General features: G+C 40.9%; 1 protein-coding gene across 2 annotated transcripts in view; it reads left to right on the top strand.

Moving 5' to 3' along the window:
- ADAMTS2 (ADAM metallopeptidase with thrombospondin type 1 motif 2) overlaps positions 1-19,088 on the top strand; it is a 2,237,498-nt gene that overhangs the window by 1,758,577 nt on the left and 459,833 nt on the right. For both annotated transcript variants that reach the window (XM_069652661.1, XM_069652662.1), the window contains one exon: positions 4,153-4,276. In XM_069652661.1, the coding sequence (XP_069508762.1) occupies positions 4,153-4,276 (124 nt within the window). The remainder of the gene's footprint in view (positions 1-4,152; positions 4,277-19,088) is intronic.

The following is a 19,088-nucleotide window of genomic DNA, read 5'->3' as shown; positions in this document are numbered from 1 at the left end:
ACTTAAAAGCATGGTTTGCTACTAGGGGCATTCAGCCCACACCATCAATCCTGTTTATTTAGGAAACGATGTCCATTAACGACATTCAATTTGATGGCTTTACCTCCTTCCATGATCCAGCCATCCAGAAGAATCAAGGTTGGCCTTCAGGAGGTACTGCCATTCTTCTTAATAATAACTTACGATTCACAATGAACTTCATTTTTAGTACTCCACTTTTCATTCTGATTGACCTCAACATCTCTATTTGCAGTTTAAAAAATGTTATTTTTATTTCTCTATACCGGAATCCTGCTATTTTGTCCATTGATTCTGCAATTAATATCTTGAACAACACATTCATCGATCTAACGTTAAGCAATCCTCAAGCAGAAATTCTTTTGGGAGGAGACTTTAACGCTTTTCTCTATGCCACTACTTGTTCAGTCCTATCTCCTTCAATGTCCAGTTATTCGAAACAATCTTTTGTCAATTGTAGAAGATGGTCCTGATTCCTCTCTGACTGGGACCCAACCTCAATGGATAGTTATTTTACGTGGAAGAGAGGAGTCTTTCAATCAACAATTGACTTCATTGTTACTTCAAAAAATTTCTTGGGCTTACTTCCCTCTATTGTCTCATTTCCTGTGTCTTTTGGCGACCACGCTATGATACTCACCACTACGACATTTGCAGTTGAAAATGTTCCGATTTTACCAACTTTAGCTCTAGTTCAAACTGACAGAGCATTACTATCAATTAATTGGAATGCTTCAACTTGCAGACACTTATCATTTCTGGTTAATCGGGATCTTTGTACAGATTGCGATCGATTCAGTTATCCATCTGAAAAAATTCTTACATGGAATCTTAAGATGATCCACTCGCATCTTAAATCCTTGATTCCACATTCTAAAACTAGATTGCCAGTAAGTGTGGCATGTTCTTCTTTCTCTGCCTTGCTAGCTTATTTAAAAACAAAGAAAAACCTAGAAGTAAGATGTCTAAAAAAGGGGGATTTTCTCTTGGTAGTGCAGAATATCGCGCTGCAAAAAAGTCTCTATTACAGAAATATAAAAATGAAATTAAAAGAATTTGTTTTCAAACTTTTCTCGAGCTAAATCCAAAAATGGTTCGACATATCTGTAATCACAATACTAGAGACATCTGGTGACTTCTACAATCGTTAATTGAATAGTTTATGATTCATTAGACTCGTCTATTGACGAGACTACCTGGTACACCTTTTATGAATCTAAATACTCGCTCCCTTCTAGGTTCTCCCACTTTGATATCGCAAATTTACTGCCTAAGATTCCTTCTCTATGCCCTTGGTCTATTGCTGATATTGTCTTTGCCATCACCAAACCTAAGCCATCGAAATGTGCGGGTCCTGATGGTCTCCCACCATGTGTGATAAAAGACAATCCTCAATTTTGGGCAATCATTATTTTAAGGATCTATCAAATTATCTTTAAAAACAAATCAATACCTAGTTCATGGGTCACTTCTATTATTATACCACTTCATAAAAAGGGCCCCTTGAATGATCCTTTGAATTTCCACCCTATCGCTCTCATTGACGTTGCAGCCAAAGACTTTGGGCTGTTGATACTTGGGGAGGTGGAAACTTTTATAACAAAAAATTCCATCCTCAACAAAGCCCAAATAGAGTTTCGCAAATCTATGGGTACACAACTGAATGTATTGATTCTGGCTCATCTAACCGCTGCAGCTCATTCTTCTACTCACGGGCCCATCTATATTGCCTCATTAGATCTTTCTTCTGCCTTTGATTGTGTGATCAGAGGCAGACTTTGGCAAAAGATGTTGGAATACAATTTCCACCCCCAACTGGTTGCACTCATTTCTTTACTCCATCATAACACAAACTTTAAAGTGAGAATCTCAAAAGAAGGGCACTTGACAGAAGCAATCCCACCTTTATCGGAGTTAAACAGGGGTGCAACCTGGCCGCAGTACTTTTTAAAAGTTACCTGTCAGACAATGAGCATATTTGGGATACCAACAAATCATTTGCAGTACGCATAGGTAACTTACATCTATCATGGTTAACGTATGCTGATGACGTGCTTCTTTTAGATCGCATGCACGTAGCGCTACAGAATAAGTTGGAATGTTTCTCTCAATATTGCAAGATAAATAATTTATCTGTAAATTTGTTGAAATCTGATATTCTAATTCTATCATCAAACAAGAAAAAACTGCGGCAATTTCACTGGACGATTGATTCAATTGAAATCCAACTTGTTAATCGTTTAATATATCTAGGCTATAACCTCGCAAACAATTCGTCATCGGTATTTTGGCAAAAAGCGCTCGCTGAGAAAGTAACTCCCTTGATCAGGCAAATGAAAATAGTTTTTCATAAATTCTGTAAATTTTCATTGATCCCCTTACTTGAATACTATCTGAAAAAGGTGGAAGCTATTATACTCTAAGGGTTGGACCTTTGTCTTGCAGATTTGGATTGCTTTTTAAATAAATTGCAAGCAAGGATTTGGAAGTCAACGCTGGGTTTGCCTAATTATTTACCGAATGCCATACTAAGACATAAATTGGGATTAAACTCTCTAGCATCATGTCACAATTGGAGACTTTTAAATACATATATAAAAATGCGCTCCCCCCCTTCAATTTCTATCTATGAAGATTTTTCTATCATGCTAACTAAATCTCAACCAAGTTCTATTGAATTCTTCCAGAAACGTATACTTAGAATGCTGTCTCAGATTAATATTCTTCTGGAAGAATTACAGTGGAAATGGCGCCTGGCTAGAAAAAGAATCTTTCTAAATGATTGGGCCGCGACATCAGATTTAATCTCAACCTAGTCTTCATTTTCTGAATATGCCTGTTTCAGGCATAAGCAATATCCTCGCTTGCAATATATATCTCTTTGCCCTTGTGTAGCGTCACGTAAACTATATATGAGATTTCGCCTTGACCTATTTCACACTAAATCCAGAACAAAACATTGGTCTATACAATTAAACTTATATGACACTCTTGCTTGTCGATTCTGTAACAATGAACAAGCAGAAGAAACCTTAAAACATCTTTTTCTGTTTTGTCCACATTTCGAATTGGAGCAATTAAACACAATGAAGGTATTTCATCATGCTAATACAATTACAGGAAGGAATCTTGTGTGGGCTAGCTGCATGTGGGGAACATGTAATTCTATAATTTTTTCAACTGTACGCTTTCTTAGAATCATTGACTAAGCTCTTATTGTATAAAGTCCAATGAAAAGTTGATGCAGTCTAAGTATAATTGTTATTAGTCTAAAAGGGATACAAGATTGTATATTGGACATTTTGGAGAAGCAAAAAATAAAATCCTTAGATGTGTTTATAAGAAATTATATTTTTCTACAGGAAAGAGTATGTCGATTAAGCTATTTTATCTATGTTGTATGTTTATATATTTATGTATAGGTAATCGATAAAGTTTTTTTTTCTTTCTAGTTTTGCCCTTTTAAGTTTGTTTTGAATAATCTGTTTTTGAATATGTTTTGGTGTCATGATAATGTAACTATTTTGTAAGAAAAAAGATATTTTTCTTTTGTATAGGTGCGACAGCACCCACATTTTTAAAATAAATAAATAAATACAAAAAATAAATGGGCCTGAGTAAGCTTACACAGAGCATGACACATCACTGTGCACTGGGCATCAGCTTGGGGGTGGCATTGCCTGTCTACACTGCAGGGCAGTCGATAAAGCACCATCTGGCGTGTGAGTCAAACTTTGTGCCTCTGTGCTACGCCATGGAGGGAGCAGAGATGTACAATTATTTTGCTTTCAGGTATGTCAATTATGGCAGAAAAAGAAACAAATGTGTGGGAGGTGAAAGGATACATGCATTGCCACTGATACTGCAATTGCCAATGGCCGATAATGTACCATACCTATAGAAAAGCCGTGACTGTTGTCTTTTCCCATACTTGCTCAACACAGGGTTCACCAAATATACAGATGTAACATAAGTCTATGAAATTCCTTTCAAGTCTAGCTTTAAAACAATGACCTTATTTCATTCATTTTTTCGAACTGAAGAAATCATTTTATGATGAAAAAATGGAACGTATTATTTTTTTTATTAAAGGTGTAAACTGAACTTTTCCAATTTTATTTTTTCTACTTGAAGAAAGTCGGGTGTGACCGGGTGATCGGTTCCACTAAGCAGGAAGATAAATGTGGTGTGTGCGGGGGAGACAACTCACACTGTAAAGTTGTAAAAGGAACATTCACAAGGACACCAAAAAAACAAGGTAAATGAGAGGCGTGCATTTTATTTGCTTTTATCTCGATTTAGCCATATCTATCTACAGTAATAGAAAATACCCTGAAAATGATAGGAAATTAATGTGTGAGCATTTAGATGGAACCACGTGCATTTATGTTGTTTTGGCAGCCATTTTAGAGACTATAAATGCTGAAAAATATCATTTGATGGTAAGCAGAACAATGTTGGAAATGTGTGTTGCTAGAGTCCTATTTTTCTATAGTTGAAAAATGAAATAGTTCACTTCTGGAATTTCACTTCCAATTCGTAATCATTTCATTAACGGCCTAGGGGAGTGCATTACTTGGGCAATTTCACTTGTCAAAAGTCATAACAGGACAGTGTGTGTCTGTGAGTAATGAATATTCTTTGCATCTAAATCTACATATAAACCATAAACACCCACACTGGTTTAAGTATAATTTTCTGAATAGATTCCAATTACTAATGCTATTCTTATGGGTCTTTGCAACGAACATTACACGCCCCACCATCCTTTTATGTCAAGTACATTTCATGAGTCCATACACAAGGTATTACACAGGTTTGGCATACATGTTCTGAAACATGTGTCAAAAATGCACAACTGAGCCCCCAGCTTGCAGGATTCCCTTTTACCAATGCTATCCAAAACCCAGATTACCCATGAGTAGGATTAATTGAGCAGGTGTCACACTAAGCTTAGTGTAAACAGGTGCAGTCCACACAAAACCAGCACGTGCACTGAAAGAAGTGCCTTGAGTAAAATATAACATATTCACCCAAGGAAATACGCTGAAGCACACATTACCAAAGCCTTTCTGAGCTAGCCCTATAGAATGATGAGTAATATGTGCGTGTGTGTGTGTGTGTGTGTGTGTGCGCGCGCGCGCGTGTGTGTGTGTGTGTAGATATACATGTTACTCATTCAAATTACACATTTAAAGAGGTGTCAATGTGAGCCTTCATTTTGTTAATCAACTCTTAGGCGTGTAAAGCAGAGATCGTCCCGTGTCTACTAATAGCTGAATGTCGCCGAATGTCAGGGGGCTTTTGCACAAAGTTTTTTACTGTTCCCTCTGAGTTGCCGACGCGACCTGGGAAAAAAAGATGTCAACAAATCAGAAATAGCAATTCAATGTTCTGATTGACTTTAACAAGGGCATCAATTACTGAGGCGTTCTGCCTTTCATAAATGTGTGTCAAAATTGTTTGTAAGTCCTCAGTGAAGTATCCACTTGCCCAATGACTTGACACCAGTCTCCAGCTACGCATTCATTGGAATAAAGGTTCTCTATGAAGTCAAGGTGCACCACCATGGAGTTAGTGTCAGGATAAGATTGTGTATGGGGTTTTGGTCCCACACCTCCTTTTACATACCAAAGGATGAAAAATGAAGCCGAGGCCAACTGTAGTCACTCTTTTATTTCCATTGCACTTCATTCTATTCATTTGTTTACTGTGGCACTTGTGTTGCTCAGTAATAAAATTCAATGGTAGTGTCCCGATACAGAGTATTTGGCAGAAACAGTGTTATATTTATGGTCATTTATTTTACTAGCTTGTGCTACAGACTGAAATGCCACTTCTTCCCAGGCGCCACCTCGTTGAACGGCAAGGAATTTTACAAATATTGTGTCGTGCAGGCGGTGCCGATACAGCAGCAGATATACTACTGATGTAGCAGGGGTTGCATTGCTGATGCAGAAGCATAGGCATTGCAGTACAGAGTCCAATGATTTGGGGAGGCACAGTGCGGTGTATTGGTCGATGGATCACAGACAACTTGAGAACAACTTTAAGTTCTCTTGGTTCTTGTATTCTTATTGTTGCAGTGGTTAAGGTTAAGGAATAATGTCCAGAGGAGGAACTAAATGAGGTGTTGCTAATACGAAGAGCGGTCGGGTTTTCATCAAAATAATAAGATAGAGGGGTTTCTATGAAATCTTTCCACTTCCCTTAGGGCTGTAGTTCTCTGTCCCTCTCTCCCAGATCACGGCTGTTCCCCTGTGTAGACCAACACAGTCAGTCACAGTATCATGGGTTTTATAGGGCACTCATACACCTGTTTCTTGACTGCGTCTTAACGACAACCAGGTTTGACAGACTCCACAACTCTGGCACACTTAGGTCATCAGATGGGGGTCAGGTGTCAGACTCTTCAGGAACAGTGGTACCTGGGATACTTTCAAATGCTCCTCCATGCAAGGTTTAGGTGTCCATTCTATTTTTAGGGCTTTATTAATGTCTGACTCTGCTAGTCAGATAGTACCTGGTATCTTTGGCCTTGGCTTGTGCAGCCCAATATCAGCACCAACTCTGCAAATGTTATATCTATTAATGGCTAGCAGGCTATCTGGTGAAAGATACTGTAATCAGAAAAGAGCATCAGGGTTGTTTTACACAATTACGATATGGTTTGTCAGACCCAGTTGCTTTGCTCTTTCAATTACATTGCCTCCCAAGAGAAAGTCCTACTTCCAATTATTAGTTTGGATGCTGAAAATGCATGTCACTGAGTTGAGTGGGGCTTTGTCTGGGAGGCAATGAGATGCATTAGGTATTGCAGAGAGCCACAGGAGCAGAGGAGGAGTGGAGGGGGAGCCCATTAGAAGGTGGGAGCAGAACGCAAGAGGTGGGATAGAAGGAAGGTAAACATCAGGAGGAAGGAAGGGAGAGGGGTCTTGGGGTAGAGTTGGGCCAGAAGGATGTGCAGAGTTGATGGAGCAGGTGGCAGTGAGAAGAGCCAAATACAGCAGGTGCTATCTGCGGTATTAGTGAGGTATTGCAGAGAGATCAATTGGCAGAATTAAAAGGTTCCATGCTAAACCAACAACCCATATCGTAATCACCTGAACTCCCCAAGAAATAATAAATATCAACAGAAGACAAGGCAGGGTTTTCTTTATCCCAGATAGTGTTTTGAATTATTGATAGAGCCACTAGCTCTATACACTTATTAGAACCAAATGAATACACAGGGAGGAATAATAAACATTTGCACACCAATTATGTTTTATATGTATGCTTCCATTTTGTATTCCATTGTGTCCATGACCACAATAGCACCACCTTTGTCAGCTGGCTTTTTTATAATGTGCTTGTTTGCTTGGGGTGTTCTTATTGCACTTCTCTCATGGGGGTGGTGAGGTTTTATTTAGTCACCTGTTGTTTGTTGAGTATGTCAACATGGCGGTGTCCAGTTTGAGCGCTATTTTGTGCAATCATAATGTGAGACAGCTCTTTTTCTCCACGGGACTGACCTTCTGCCCCAGCCAAAAACTAGACAACATTCAACTGTGTGGGGAAAATGAAGTTTATATGCGACACTGCGTCTCAAAGAATACTTCTATGGGCAAAACAAAGAACCAGGGGCTGCCATATCTGGATATATTGAATCCATCCTAAAGCCTCAGGTGATAAACACAGAAAGCTTTGTACAGGACAAAACACACTTCCTCAGAAAGATTCAAAAGATAGACTATGTACCACCAGATGCACTCCTGGCCATACTGGACGTCACTCCACTTTATTCCAACATTTCACATGAAGATGGAATTGCAGCATGCCAGAAATGTCTGCAAAAAGCGGATCTCATGAGATTCATACTCACGCCTAACAATTTCTGCTTCAGTGGAAGACACTTCCTCCAAAAGACCATAATGACCATGGGAACAAAAATGGCACCTAAGTATGCAAACCTTTTCATGGTGCATCTCGAACAGGAGTTCTTACAACAACAATCCCTGAAACCACTAACATACCTGTGCAACATTGATGACATCTTCTTAAATTGGACAGAAGGTGAAGACTCTCATAAACAATTCCATGAATCACTAATGGCTTCCACCGATTCGTTAAGTTCACCATGGAATACTGCAAGAAGCCCATACACTTCCTAGAAACAAGCCTCTTGGTTGGCAGAAACGGCCATCCTGAAACAGCTATATGCAAGAAACCCACTGACAAGAATAAATATATGCACAGAGCAAGTTCCCACCCAAGCCACACAAAACGGTCCATTATCTACAGCCAGTACATCCGATATCAAAGCAAATACTCCAAAAGAAAAACAAGGGACAACCAACTTGCCACACTCCACACATCCTTCCTGCAAAAAGGTGACTCGGCCAAGCAAACTGACAGGGAAATTGACCATGCTTTGAAAATACCCAGAGACAACCTGCTACAATACAGAGTCACAAGAGAGACAGAACAAATACCTTTGGTTTATTTATTTTATTTATTTGAATTTGTAAAGCGCCAAACTGCCCCCGGGCACCGTGGCGCTGTTAAGAAGGCTTACGTAGTTACATAAGTGCATTAGAAGGCATACATACATACGTGTTGCTTCATACAGTTCCAATAAGTGCTTAACAGTGGTTACATAGATTGGTGGGCAAGTATATGGTGCCAGCCACATTTTACGCAGTGGCAGCTACATAGAGTTGCGAGGTCAACATCGCTAGGCAAGAGCATGGTGCCAGCCACATGTTGCATGGTGGCAGCTACAGACAGTTGCGTGGTCAAAATTATTATGCATATACAGGTGCAAACCAAAAGTTGCAAGGTGACAACAAAACACATATATGCGTGGTCAGGTCAATGGGTAAATGTGTGGTGCCCGGCACAGAATACAGAAGAGGCAAGCTACACATGGGTGCATGGTTAGTGACAGCATAGATTAGCATGGGGCCAGTCCCGCATTGGACAGTGGCAAGTGCATACTAGTACATAGGTTTCCAATCAACGGGCAACAACGTGGAGCAAATCTCAAAGTATGACGGGCAGCTACAGACACTTACTGGGGTGGGGGAGAGGGGTCGCCCAGGTGACTAACCGGGTGGGTGGGGGTAATGACCTACACAGGGCAGCAGAGGGGGGGGTTGGGGCAGCGGAAGGGGTGGTAGGTGCAGACATACATGGGGCAGCGGAGGGGTGGGGGAGGTGCAGACATACATGGGGCAGCGGAGTGGTGGGGGAGGTGCAGACATACATGGGGCAACGGAGCAGTGGGGGAGGTGCAGACATACATGGGGCAGCAGAGGGGTCGGGGGAGGTGCAGACATACAGGCGACTGGTGTACCGTGATGGACAGGGTTAGACAGGGCCTTTGAAGTGGGCCTTCTATGTTGCGGCCGTAGGAGGCAGCAAAAAACAAATTTGAAATGCAACCAGCAACCGGCCATCTTAGAAGGCCAAGGCATCAGACCTCAATATGGCAAAACACATCAAATTCCCCAGTGGGGAATGCGCAGAGCGCAACATGGTAAACCAAATAAGGCAAGGTGTGCACGCACTATCAAATGTGCAAATATAGTCAAATTTAGAAGGCGCTCGCCGCAACATGCAGAAAAGTCCAAGACTGTCTGCTTCCTTACCCCACAGCAATACGCAGCAGCAGAGGAGTCCAGCTTCGATGGAGGATGCTGGGGGGCACAGGGAAGGGGCTCCGTAGGGGAAACAGTAGGAGTGGAATGAGGTAAAGAGGAAGGAGGGCTTGGAATTGGGCCTTCAATGTCGTGGCCAGCTCCCGCCTCCTGGTTGTCACCTACGACCCAGCACTAACCCAACTGAATAGGATTGTTAAGTACCTACAACCAAATTTCCACAGGGATGATGAACTGAGAGACATCTTCAAAGAAGCTCCCGTAATTGCATACAAGCAACCGAGAAACCTAGCACAGTCTTTGACCAGGAGTACATTTCCACTAGATCAAGAACAAGGAAGACCAGGAACGTAGCCATGCAACATCAAGAGATGCTAAACATACCAACACATCAGCACCAGATCTGCCATAACAACCCTGCAGAACAGTACAATACAGATGCAAGGGACGTATAACTACAAATCATCCAATGTTGTATACCTCATCCAATGCAAAAAATGCATTCTGGGGAGTAATGTTGGTGAGACCTGCAAAGGGCTGCATGAAGGGATGAACCTACTTATATACACCATCTCAAACCACATACCAGAAACACCATTGGGTCGACACTTCACATAGGATGTCCATTCATTACAGGATCTTTCAGTGACGGTTTTAAAAGGTGGCCTCTCAAATACCACGCACAGGACTTGGGAGCTCTATATATAGCGGTCTTAACATCAATATTGAATTTGTGACACACTGTGGCCAACTTTGAGCGCAGGTCCAGCAGTGCAATCACATCAACAAAGTCAGAGGACTCCCCTGCGGCACCATTTCTCACCAACAGCTGCCTGGCACTACTGTTCAGAATCTCTAATGCGTGAGGGGCGCAAGAAACCCACAGCGGAAATCTTGCACGTCTAAGCTCAAATGTTTGGCACTGATTACCGAGCATGAGGCAATCTGAGATAACAGCGGGTACTGCGCTGTCCAAAAATGGGTAACATTTCTTTTCATTTGCCACACTACATGCAAGCCATGAAACCATTGAAAAGCTTCAGGCATAGTGAGGTAACAGTGGAGACTACAATAGTTAAACCTCAGAGCACATTGTATACCAGCCAGGTAGCCTTAGCTGCTACATCGGAATCACTAAAATGCCCTGACGCTACTTAGAGGCTGCAAAAAAATGTTTTAGACTCTGCGATTAAAATACACACAGACCCTGTTTCCCAATTATGTATTTTTAAACCTCACACTTCAATATGCCTTTTAAAAAACATCAATAATTTTAGGAAACTAGCAGGGTCCACCTTAAGACTGCTTGCATCTAAATTAATGGTTACATGTGAAAGAAATCTCATCGTTTTTTCTTGTTTTTTCTGTTAAGTGCATCTCACAGACTGTGTACTGTTTTCAATCCTTTGTGTCTCCTAATTCCAGGAGTGTTTATGGACTTTTAGATAAGAAAGCAATTCCAAGCACACATTCCATTCATGTTTCGTTTTTTTGTTTGTTTTGAGAATGGAGTGTGGCCACGGGGGATCTAGCCCAGGAATTATGCATAGGAGTTCTTAGGTATTGGGACCATTAATGTTAAAGACAGAATGAACATTTTGGGAGAATATATTTCTAAGGAAGGAGTTTTGGAATCAATATTCTGATATAATTTGAAGGAAAAGCCATACAAGATTGAACGCACATCTCCACCCTATGGAGAGCATTTGTTTCTACCACCAATAGAATGGAATGCAGAGCGTTGACTTTCTTAATAAAATTTGGCAATACATTGAAGCTATAACTGGAGGAGTGTCCAGCATAGGGAAACCGACTGATGAAAGAAGTTGCCTTGAGGACGACCCCAGGTCGAAACACGTGTCGGCTGTGACAGTTACCACTATTTAAACTGTATTGCTCAAATTGCACTGTGTTAAAGGCGTATCACTTTGAAAGATATCTAAGGACACCAATGATCTTTGCTGTAGCTCTTTATATCAGCATCTAACTTGACTTTTTGGTTGATCAATACCTTGGCAAATTGCTGAGTTGGGATAGCCAAACTAACTTAGATCCCTGTAATGTTGCATACTATGTTACAAGAAGAATAATCATGGCACAACAGAAAAAGTTAACGCCTGCCAAAATTAAACAGTATTGGAATGAAGTTATAAAGGTGGTAGGGCTAGAATACGCTTTTGCAGTGGCTATAGGGGAACGTACACATGTTCATATTGTTGAAACAACTGTTAAAAGAAAATTAAAATGTTCCTGTTGCTTCCTTGCTCTTAGTTAAATCTAAGTTTACAGTTCATGTTCCGCTTTCGAGCTTTGAAACAGAGGTAGGGAAAACAAGAAAAAATAACTCCAAGATGGGGCATCATTTGCCAAGACATCTCTGTTAATATTCATTCTTTTGACTCACCTGGTCAGTATGGAATTTACCATTTTAATGTTCTAATCAATACTGATACCACTTCGGAAACTTTCCTGATGAAATAAGGTATTGCCAACAGTCATTAAACAAACATTGTTCGGCAACAAGCTAAGCAATTGCACCCTAGTCGCTTGCTGCCGGATGCCACAGATGTACGTCTTGTTAATTTAGCCTTTTTGGCGAGAAGAAATGGTGCATTTATGGTTTAAGTTTGCATTATGAAAAAAATCAACAAGTCTTGGACATATTTCTTAATCAAGGGAGTGCTTATTCCAAATCCTCCCTTATAATACCGCGTAACCTCAGCTTGAAATTCCTGTCGAGTGCGCCGCTTGCAATTATAGATAGCTTGCTAAGGACATGGGTGCCTTCGTCCATGGCAGTTACACAGATAGGGCGGCTTCATCTCATCGCAACTTTTTTTTATTATTACCAGGGATTTCATGGCCTAGCTCCAAAGGGCAAATACTTGCGGTAGCTCCTCATTTATTTTGTTGCTGAATGTTTTATGTTATGCATTTCTTTTTATCAAAACTACTTTATAATAATACTAGTGTTAAAGCCCTTGTATGCAGGCCAAAGTGCGTGACATTTTCAGAGTGTTAATATAGTGAACTGGAGGCTCCCAGCCCTTTAAGATGAGTAGCAACACCCTGGAGATGGATGGGGATGCAGATTTAAGTCAAACATCAATAATACAGATGACACAGATAGCTTGACAAATGTTCCTCTGTTTTAATGCAAGCATTTTATACAGGGAGTACAACAAACATCATCAATCACTCGATACCCTGACTTTACCTCATTTAAGAAAAAACTGTATTTTTTTAGACCAAATGTGTCACTACTGACTGTTATACCTGCATCATTACCAACGTCATCCTACGTGGCAAACTTAAGAAACTTATTGGGAAGCGGGATTGGTCCTAAGTGAATAACTAAGCATAGGTTCTATATCTGTATGAAGTAACAGAGAAAGGTAATAGGATAGTTAACATCAGGTGGGGCATCTAAGCCCTGCCTTCAAAATAGGCACTATGAACGTCACTAAATGTACGACGCCCCATTGGCTACATAAACTATAGGACCCCAAACTACATGGTCCCTTACAATTGGTTGACTAGCCCCGTAATTTTCGATCTACATGAGCAGCAAGCAGACCGAACCACCAGGTGCGGGTGAGCTTTTCTTGATACCAGCTTCCCACCTATCAAAAATGTGATCCATCATCACCTCAATAGTCCAGTGTCAATTAGTACTTTGAAGTTGGCCTTGAGTCTGTACTGTCTGTACTGTTCTCTGAGAATTTTTAAGGAGTATGGGCACTATCCGGCTTCCGTGCGTAGGCCTGATGTTCTCATGCATCCAACTCTCTTCCATCACATGACTGGACACCATGAATTGAGCTTTTTTATGGATTTGATTTTATTCTGCAATAGCCCTCTGACGTTTTTTGTTTTTGCGTGACCTTCTTGAACAGGAGCTTCTGTTCTTTCACGTTAATTGTATCTAATATCAGCCATTTCCAGTTTCATAAGACCTTGGCTTTCTTAACTCAGTCAACTCCTTAGCTGAAATATATTCTGTTTAATTCAATTGCTTTTTGTAACTGCGACACCGAAATGAGGCCTTCCTCGTTGTTCAGTACTGCTTTATACATAGTGGAAACATTCATTTTTTACTTAATCCATATGTATCTATGAGGTATATAGGTGTTTGTTTGCACTTGATGCAGTCTCATCTATTTAAGCATGTGGCTAGCTTCATGATCACTTTGCTGCTTGCGTTTCATTGCATCTGTAGACATTTAAACTAACTACATTTCTTCATCAGGTTTGTGGCATAAGTCTCTTTATCTTGGTCCCAAGATGTCACTTATACTCGGTATTTCTTTGTTCTTTATGAATCATCTGCCTCTATGGTCTGGTTATTCTTCTATAAGGGTGTCGATTCAGCTTTGTATGATGTCACCATTCATCCTGGTCATTCAGTTTCTTTGTTTCATCAGGAATCTCGTTCAAATGGCCATCATATTGTTTTGGACGCAAGTATGGTTTCCTCAATGGGTACTTTACCTCCGCACGGAGCCCACGGTGTTCTCTTTGCTGGTTTATCTGTTCAGTATCCGTCACATACTTTGGTTCATATGTCTCAGACAATGTAGACGGGGCAGGTGGAGTGGGGGTACTTGGCTCCTCCTCTACACTCCCCCCTCTGGGTAATTTATCGACCACTCTCATATCGCCTTCTATTCCTCGACATTATGGTCTGAAAAAGTGCCTCTTGGGGACCCATATTTTTATGACTCCCTTCAGGAATCCGGCCGATTTCACATGCTCATCTTTTTCCAGGTCATGAGCATGCACTGTCCACTTGGACTGCAATAGATCCATCTTCCCACATATTTCTTATAATCCTTTGGATACAGGAACTTTGTCCCCTGTGGTGCATGGATACTGGTCTTCACGAAATCTCTGATTTCCTCATCAGTCAGATCTTTAGACTGCCATCCTGGTTCAATATTAATCATAATTTTCATCCCTCTGGCTTTCTTTGCTGTCTTCTTGCATTGTGATTTTTATTTTGATCACACAGAATCTGAGCATTACCAATACTAATAAAGCTCCTAAAAATGCGAACATATTTGCCATCTATTGTGAAACCCAGGAGAAGAGTGATCCAAACCAGCTGTCATCAGCAATATCTTCAAACTCGTCTATCATCTGGCCATGGAGCTTCGTTAGCATATCTATGGCCTCGGTCAATGTTCCATTCTCGTCATCATGAGAAGGTATAAATGTGCAACATGATTCTCCAATTTTGGCACAAACACCTGCATTCATCGCTATAATCATGTGTAGGACGTATCTGTTCTGGAGGGTCATCAATCTTAGAGCTCTCAGCTCTTCTCTAATTGCATTGAATCCCTTTATAGTAGTATTAATCGTCTGCAGCATTTCCCATCTGGTGATCTGAAGCCACTTGGTATTTGCTCCAACCTGGATCCTTGGCATGAAAATCATTGTGAACACTGATAAGGTCTGGCTGAGCAGCATGTGGTCATACGGAATAGAGTCAAAAGCTTCTATTGATTTGGCTGAAAAGTAGTTCTCTCTCTTTATTCGTTGTATCAGCTCCACAGATCTTTTCCTCCTAAGATGTGCATCTGCTTTTGGGAAGCTATCAATGTTAAGGTCACCTTTAGGAATCACAAATGCAGGAACATGGACATTCACTATTGTGTAAATTCCTCCCCAATCTTTTGGCAGTCTGATATAGGCTTTAGATCCACACACCCAATAATGATCCATAATTACTGCTGTTTCGATATTCATTCCTGGTGCATCAAAAATTCGTCCACAGTTCTGATTTTCCCCCATTTTTCTTGTACCATTGTTCCTGAAACACAATTTAGAACTGTCCAATGGTACTATCTGCAAGGGTCCTCCTCTGTCTTCGACCCATGTCAGGAGTTTCGCAAGTTTTGGCCATAATGGCTTGCATAACAGTTGTGCATTTTCAATTGTTGTTTGGTAATGACCTATTATTACCCATGCTTTGAAAATTACTACTCCTTCTTCCCAGCCATCTGATGATAGGACAGTTCCCCAAATCTGCATCTGTCCTCTATTTTTCCATCTGCGGATTTCTTCTGTAGAGTGTCCTGGAACTTTCAGTTTTTGATTCAATTCTCTTCTTATTCCGGTTCCTTTTACTCCAGGTTTTTCATATCTGATCACAATGTTTTTTTGTTTTAGCATTGTTTCTTGTCTTTGTCTTGAACATAGTCATCTTCATTTGGATCTGTTCCTTCAGTTTCCCATTTGAGAGAGGCTGTTGGACCCATGAACTGGCCTCTGGTACTACAGAAAGTTAGGTGTACGATGCAGTGTGCCGTTTGGACATCTACTTCAATAGCTATGAAGGTCTTCGACTTCCCCATGTTGTAAGGTAGGACTGCACATACAAAGCATTCTTCATCCGACGTCCTTCTTCCAACTTCTTTCATTTGTTGGTAATATATGTTATTTCCCCCCAAGTGTGCTGTGCTGTCCAGTTAGTCATTTAACTCATAATTATCTTCTTGGGTACTTCTTTTGATTCTCAAAGTCTTCATATAGTTTTCTATGACCACATCTCTGAATGCATCAGTATAACTTCTTCTGGCTGGTCGAATTGCAGGAACATCCATCCGAGTTCCCTGTGTAGAAGAAAGTTCAGCAAGTCTTTTTTTATTCATCTGTCTTTTTCTGGCAATGGCTAAAAAATATCCATATAGATTCTGCTATCATCTCTGCACGTGATTTTTCTGTGGTACTTGAGCTTGGGCTTCTTGTTACTGCATCATGTGTGTCTGCATGCATCATCTGTGTGGGCCCAACCTTTGTCAACCCCTTACTTTGCCTGTTCCGCCGACCCTGTCTCTGGCGTTCAAAAGCAGTGTTTGGAGCAAGTGCTGCTTGTGATGTATTACTAATAACATCCATTCTCGAGCTCAGGTATCTGCCCATTCTTTCTTGGGACAGGAATGACTATGTATGGTCTAGGCTGCCTTGTAGTTGCCACACTTACCTTTTCCTTCTGCTCAGACACATATACAGGAGTCCTTGCATCATGTGCTCCTATATAAAAAGCAGTTCTTACTGTCAGTGAAAGAAATATGAGTATGAATATAATGCATGTGTAGATAATGCAGTGGTAAGTAAGTCTGCAGCATCTGCTTCTGGGACAGTGTGTACGTCTGTCCTCACGGGGCAACACAATATTGCTACTTTGATTTCCCATCTCAAACATTTGATGCTAAGGAAGGAAAAATTATTTTTTAATGGTTCTGCATTTTTAAATAGTTTTAAGTAGCTGTATTTGTCCTTGATCATTTATCTGCTTTCTGAATGCTTTAAGAAGGGACTTTATCCTTCTCTTTGGAACCAGTTTTTTCACCATTCAGGATGCAAATGTTCCTTTATCATGAAGAAAAATGTCCTCGGTGAGCTTCTATGAAATCTGCTTCATTTTCTAGGTCCCAATCAATGCCTCGAATCTGCTTCAGCCCAGATGACATGTTGCTTCCCTGTCAGCATGAACAAAGAGTGTTGTCCTTCATTTAATTCTTTGATCTGTCCTTCAGAGGAATGTTTCTACACAGCTCTGTGATTTTTTTCAGAATAGATTGCCACCTGGATGATGATTCCTTCCAGGATCACATTCAGATTTGCAGTGTTTCTTGAATCTCTTAGGAACGTTTGTGTGTCTTCCAACGAGATGCAGGTACTCTTCAATTAGACGAAACAACACCACACTGACCAGTCTATGTGCTGCATCGGTTGATAAGGGCATTTGTGTTTTCCTCACTGAACTCAGTCAACTTAAAAAACTCTTCAGTGATGATTATGAACAATCTTCTACTGATCTTTTCATTGTCAGGATTACCAATAAAAGCTGGAATGCGGCAAGTTCTCCACACCAATGTAGGATAAGAACATAACACCCACTCAAGGTACGTAAGCACAAACCTAGAAAGGTCATCACTGGGTAGCACCATGAGTAACACCGAACAAGAACTCAGTATAAAAGGATTCAGGGTACTGTACCCTCTTCCAATTGCAGTGTCCATGATCAAAATCTGGCATATCCTTATTCTTATCAAGGCTTAATTGTGCCTCAGTCAATAAACTACTGTGGTTTTTTAAGCATACAGATCTTCTTTTACTCTACAACTAGGATGCACAGAGTGTTCGAATGTGTCCTTTTCCCCTTTATCTATAGCTCAAAAGGGGAGTGTCCAAATTAAACCATAGCCCAACTAAAGAGTTCTTCACGCTTTCCACTTGTCAGGTTATGCGTCCTTCTTCCTCGTCATGGATCGCGTCTGCCCGTGCTGTGGTTCTTCCCCGATGTTTGTAGATTCTTCGCAGTGGGGTGCAGGCAGAGGAGTCTCTCTGGCGTAGATCTTGATATCTCCTAGGAATATCCAAGCTCACCTACTCTGCAATTTGACGGCAGATGGCGTTACGTCCTCAACGATAAACAGCCTGTTGAACCAGGGCTCATCCCACTTTTTCCTTGTGTGGTTATGAATCAGGACCTTTTCTCCTGGGTAGATTCTTGGACGTAGAAATTTGGGAGTTTAGATTGTTGAAGCATCTCCTTCTGCGTTCTGTACTGCCTTACACCCTCATCTCTGCAACTGTCCTGAAATTACAGAAAAACTAGATGTTAAACAGTTCAAATAGTTTTGCAATTCAAGTCCTAAAATTTCTGACGTTGGCTGAGCATCACTTGTAACTCGGGATGGAGGCATTAAAGGTATCCTCATTTGCCTACCTGTCACAATTTTGTGCGGCGTAAGATGGTGGGCAGAACCCGGTTGCAACCACCCTTTTTTCAAAGTAAGCTTCAACTTAGTTATTCTTTCTTTTAACAGGCCATTGAGCTTTTCACAGATACCGTTTCCTTGTGGATGATAAGCCGAAGCAAACTTGGGTTTTATACCAGGCAATTAGGTGATCTGTTCAAAAACTGTATTAACAAAGTGAGGTCCATTATCCGATCTCATTACTTCGCATACTCCCCATCTTGGAAACACTTTGCACACTAAGAACTTACTACAACGAATAGGTATCTATATCCATTACAAACTTGTATCATGTCGACATTGTCGATATGCAAGGACTGAAAAGGACCATTGGGTCTTGGGATAACCCCCCTCACTATGTGCAGTGTATGCGCAGCCATGAATTGTTGGCAAAAAATACAATTTACCATAAAAAATGCAACATGCTCCATTAGCTTCGATACGAACCAATCCTCAGCAATGGTTACAGCAAGATTCTCACTAGTTGTATGCGGAGGGTATTGTAGCTGTTCTAGCACTACCCTTAGTAAGGCTATAGGCATCACTGGTTTACCAGTGCTGTCTTGTTGCCACAATGCTTCAGAGGGGTTTAAAGAACACCCTCTTCGTTTCCACAAATTCTTTTCCTCTTGCGGTGCCTCTCCTTGAAGCTCCACTA

The sequence above is a fragment of the Ambystoma mexicanum genome, chromosome 3p, assembly GCF_040938575.1.
Source record: "Ambystoma mexicanum isolate Mex_15411 chromosome 3p, UKY_AmexF1_1, whole genome shotgun sequence".
NCBI lineage: Eukaryota > Metazoa > Chordata > Amphibia > Caudata > Ambystomatidae > Ambystoma > Ambystoma mexicanum.
Note: the sequence above shows the minus strand (reverse complement) of the source record. Positions and strands in the feature narration are given on the sequence as shown.